At 47.7% G+C, this 4,099-nt stretch overlaps 2 protein-coding genes across 5 annotated transcripts in view; one reads left to right on the plus strand and one right to left on the minus strand.

Moving 5' to 3' along the window:
- TCTN1 (tectonic family member 1) overlaps positions 1 to 1,802 on the plus strand; it is a 40,744-nt gene extending 38,942 nt beyond the window's left edge. The window contains exon 10 of the mRNA XM_017542151.2: positions 1,159 to 1,802. The gene's annotated coding sequence lies outside the window, so the exon portion shown is untranslated. The remainder of the gene's footprint in view (positions 1 to 1,158) is intronic.
- The window catches only part of HVCN1 (hydrogen voltage gated channel 1), a 41,605-nt gene that overhangs the window by 3,297 nt on the left and 34,209 nt on the right, over positions 1 to 4,099 (minus strand). For 2 of the 4 annotated variants that reach the window (XM_017542209.2, XM_037743425.1), the window contains exons 6-7: positions 1,181 to 1,412; positions 129 to 241 (exon numbers count right to left, since the gene is read on the minus strand). In XM_017542209.2, the coding sequence (XP_017397698.1) occupies positions 129 to 241; positions 1,181 to 1,412 (345 nt within the window). Of the gene's footprint in view, positions 1 to 128; positions 242 to 895; positions 1,413 to 4,099 lie in introns of those variants that run through there. The other 2 variants (XM_037743422.1, XM_037743421.1) reach the window with 1 other exon arrangement.

Here is a 4,099-nt window from a genome sequence, read left to right on the forward strand (position 1 = left end):
GTTTCTTCATGTTCGTCAGGCTGGTCTCGAACTCCCGACTTCAGGTGATCCACCCACCTTGGCCTCCCAAAGTGCTGGGATTACAGGCATGAGGCACCACGCCCAGCCCCCCAGATGTGTCTTCTTACCTTCTCAGAGCAGCTGAACTCAAGGTGTTGAATCTTGGCAGCCAACTGTACATTCATCTGTTTTAACCGTAAGAGTTGCCGTTCTGAACGTGTCTTAACTGAGATGATAATCCCTGAAATAAAATTGGGGGTCTCAGTGATACTGGTTTCTAACTTGACCACTCAGGAAAAAAAATCTATATTCCTACGCTTGTATAGAGTTGAGAAGAGCGGTGACAGACACGCGAAACAGTCATCACTTCAGGGCATCAGAACTGGGAGGACAGGGTTTTACGTCTGAACTACTTTTAGTACCCAGTAACACAGTTATCTCTCTAGCTGGCATGGTCGAGAAATCCTTAAAAATAATCACTGACAAGATGAGCATTAGGCTCCTTAACCTAGAACCTGTTCACAATCACATGGGTGCATAGCAAGCAGCAGTGTGCCCAGGTGCCACGAAAGCACAGGCTGGGAAATGCCCTTTTCCCACAACAAGCATCTTCCGTAGGAACTCAAAGGCTTTTTTTCTTTCCTTTAACAGGGTCCAAAATTTTTTTTTTTGAGATGGGGTCTCACTCTGTCACCCAGACTGGAGTGTGGTGGCACATTCTTGGCTTACTGCAGCCTCCAAATCCTGGGCTCAAGCAATCCTTCCACCTCAGCCTCCCCAGTGGCTGGGACTACATGTGTGCACCACCACACCCAACTGTTTGTATTTTGTTTTGTAGAGACAGGGTTTCACCATATTGCCCAGGCTGGTCTCGATTTCCTGGGTTCAAGCGATCCTCCTGCCTCTGCCTCCCAAAGTGCTGGGATTATAGGCATGAACCACTGCGCCCAACCTGTTTCGTTTTATTTGCTTTAATTGCTTGATGTAAACCTGCTCATACCAGCTCCTAAAGGGCTGAAGAGGAAGAAAGTAGGAGAGGGAGGAGAGGAGGGGCAGAGAGGAGGCCTCCATAATGGGAGCCACTGTGAACTCAGGCGCCCAGAGTGACTGTGCATCCAGGCCTTGGGTGCATGCCTGAGCCTCGCTCTCCATCCACAGCCTGGGAGTGCAGGAGACGTACCGTTGATGATCCGGGCCACCCGCCACAGCCGGAGCAGAATCAGCAGGCCAAGAGCCTCAAAGTCATGCTCCCGGAACAGGAGGACAATGTCGAGGACGAATGAGACCACCACCACGACAGCATCCAGGATCTCAAACTTATGGTGAAAGAACTCCAGGCGGAAGACATATAATTTAAAGATAATCTCCATCATAAAAAAGCCCAAGATGGCGATGCTCATGTAGTGGAACACCTGAAGGGGACAAGGAACCACAGTCAGGGGAGATTGGGCCTCTGGGAGGTCAAGCTGCCCTTGCATGTCCCTGCTTGGTCACCAGCAAGAGAATTCATCTGTTGGACAAATCCAGATGCCACCAGACGCTGTTCTTGATGCTGGAAACAAAGCTGTGAACAAAGCAGATGAAGCCTCTGCTCTCTGAAGGGCAGTTAGGCAATGTTGGAATTAAAACATCCTCCAGACCCTTTGGACCAAAATTGCATAACTAAGAACTTATCCTATAGCTGAGCTCCCATATACACAGGGACTAAGGATATTTATTGCAGCCTTGTTTGCAGAACAAACATTTTCTTTATTGTTTGTAAGACAACAGAAATGTCCAATAAAAGGCACTCTTGAAATAAATGGTGGCACCTCCATATGGGGCCTGAGGGACACAATTGTTAAAAAGACGAAGCTGGGTGTGGTGGCTCAAGCCTAGAATCCCAGTTACTCAGGAGGTTAGGTGGGGCCTCCTGCCCAGAACCCAGTTTGAGGCCAGCCTGGGCACCACGCAAGACCCCATCCCTAAAATAACTGAATGAATGGAGGCAAATCCATATGTTCCAATTAGGAGCAATTACCAAGGTAGATGAAAAGTGAAAAGCATTCTGAGATCTTGACTTATAAATACTAGTCCTGGCTGGGCACAGTGGCTCATGCCTGTAATCCTAGCACTTTGGGAGGCTGAGGTAGGCAGATCACTTGAAGTCAGGAGTTTGAGACTACCTTGGCCAACATGGTGAAAACTCGTCTCTAATAAAAGAAAAAAAAAAATAGAAAAAGCTGGGTGTGGTGGTGCATTCCTGTAGTCCCAGCTACTTGGGAGGCTGAGGCAGGAGAATTGCTTGAACTCAGAGTAGAGGTTGCAGTGAGCCAAGATCACACCACTGCACTCCAGCCTGGGTAACAAGTCAAACCCTGTCTCAAACAAACATACATACATACATACATACATACATACATATATACACTAAGTCCTCCTCACAGGGAGGGGAGCATCGTACACTGGGGTCTGTTGGTGTTGGCTGTAGGGGGGACAGCGGGGGATGGGGAGGTTGGGGAGGGGTAACATGGGGAGAAATGCCAGATATAGGTGATGGGGTGATGGAGGCAGCAAACCACATTGCCATGTATGTACCTATGCAACAATCCTGCATTATTAACATGTACTGCAGAACCTAAAGTACATTAAAAAAAAAAAAAACCACCAGTCCTCACACTAAGGTAACCATTTCCAGATCTGGGACAGGGAAAGTACAATGTGGGCAAGGACGTCTTGTGCCAGAAAGCAAGGAAGTCTTCAAAGACATCACAGAGTCGTGTCAACAAGACCCAGCAGTCAGCTTGGAGAGGCTCACAGTGACAACATTTGGGACAATCTGAACATTGAAAAGAATGACTACGATTGATTGTAACAGTGAATAAAAAATTCACAGTGTGGCATATACACCCACGCACACACACACACGTGGGAAAACAGGGAAATGCCTTTTTATAGATTACTGACTACTAAATGTAGAAGGAAAGATAGAAAATCACCATTTTGCATCCCCCAGTGTAGTCACTAACTCAGGCAAGGATCACCAACAGATGCCAACTGGGGGAAGAGGAAATTTGCATGCTACCAAAGTAGTACCAGGCAGATGATTTACCAGTGCAACGGGAAAAGTGTCCCCGGCCAGTGGAGCAGGCCAGCATTCACTACCTAAATCAAGTGACCCAACTGAGAGGGACTCCTGGCGTGGTGTGTCTCCTGAAAATGCCACATCCAGAACATCGCCCACCAATGAAGATTGCCTGCTAATCGAGCCCTGGACCTAATAGTGGTGTGCAGGAAATAAACAAGGCAGGGGACCTCAAAATCATCAGACAAATCCAGAACATGGGACATCCTACTGGCTGGGATCTTCCAAGAAGGAAAAAGAAAACGAGGAGGATTTTTTTTTTTTTCTTTTTTGAGACGGAGTCTTGCTCTGTCACCCAGGCTGGAGTGCAGTGGTGCGGTATCATCTCACTGCAACCTCTGCCTCCTGGGTTCAAGTGATTCTTCTGCCTCAGCCTCCTGAGTAGCTGGGACTATAGGTGTAGGCTACCATGCCCAGCTAATTTTTGTATTTTTAGTAAAGATGTAGTTTCACCATCTTAGGGTGGTCTTGAACTCCTGACCTCATGATCCACCCACCTCGACCTCCCAAAGTGCTGGGATTACAGGCATGAGCCACTGCGCCTGGCGAGGATTTTTCTAGGTTAAGAAAGCCCAGGGAGGCCGAGTGCAGAGGTTCATACCTGTAATCCCAACACTTTGTTGGGCCAAGACAAGAGGATCACTTGAGCCTGGGAGTGCAAGACCAGACTGGGCAACACAGGGAAACCCTGTCTCTACAAAAAATTTAAAAATTAGGTGTAGTGGCACCTGCCTGTGGTTCTAGCTACTCAGGAGGCTGAGGCAGGAGGATGGCTTGAACCCATAAGGTCCAGTCTGCAGTGAGCTGTTTGTGCTACTGCACTCCAGCCTGGGTGACAGAGCAAGACTCTGTCTCAAGGAAAAAGAAAATTCCAAGGAGACATAACCAAATAGAATATTAGAATTTTCTATCCTAGTTTGAAAAAAAGTGCCATAGAAGACATTCTTGGGCTGGGCACAGTGGCTTGTGCCTGTA

The sequence above is a fragment of the Cebus imitator genome, unplaced genomic scaffold, assembly GCF_001604975.1.
Source record: "Cebus imitator isolate Cc_AM_T3 unplaced genomic scaffold, Cebus_imitator-1.0 Scaffold8, whole genome shotgun sequence".
Taxonomy (NCBI): domain Eukaryota; kingdom Metazoa; phylum Chordata; class Mammalia; order Primates; family Cebidae; genus Cebus; species Cebus imitator.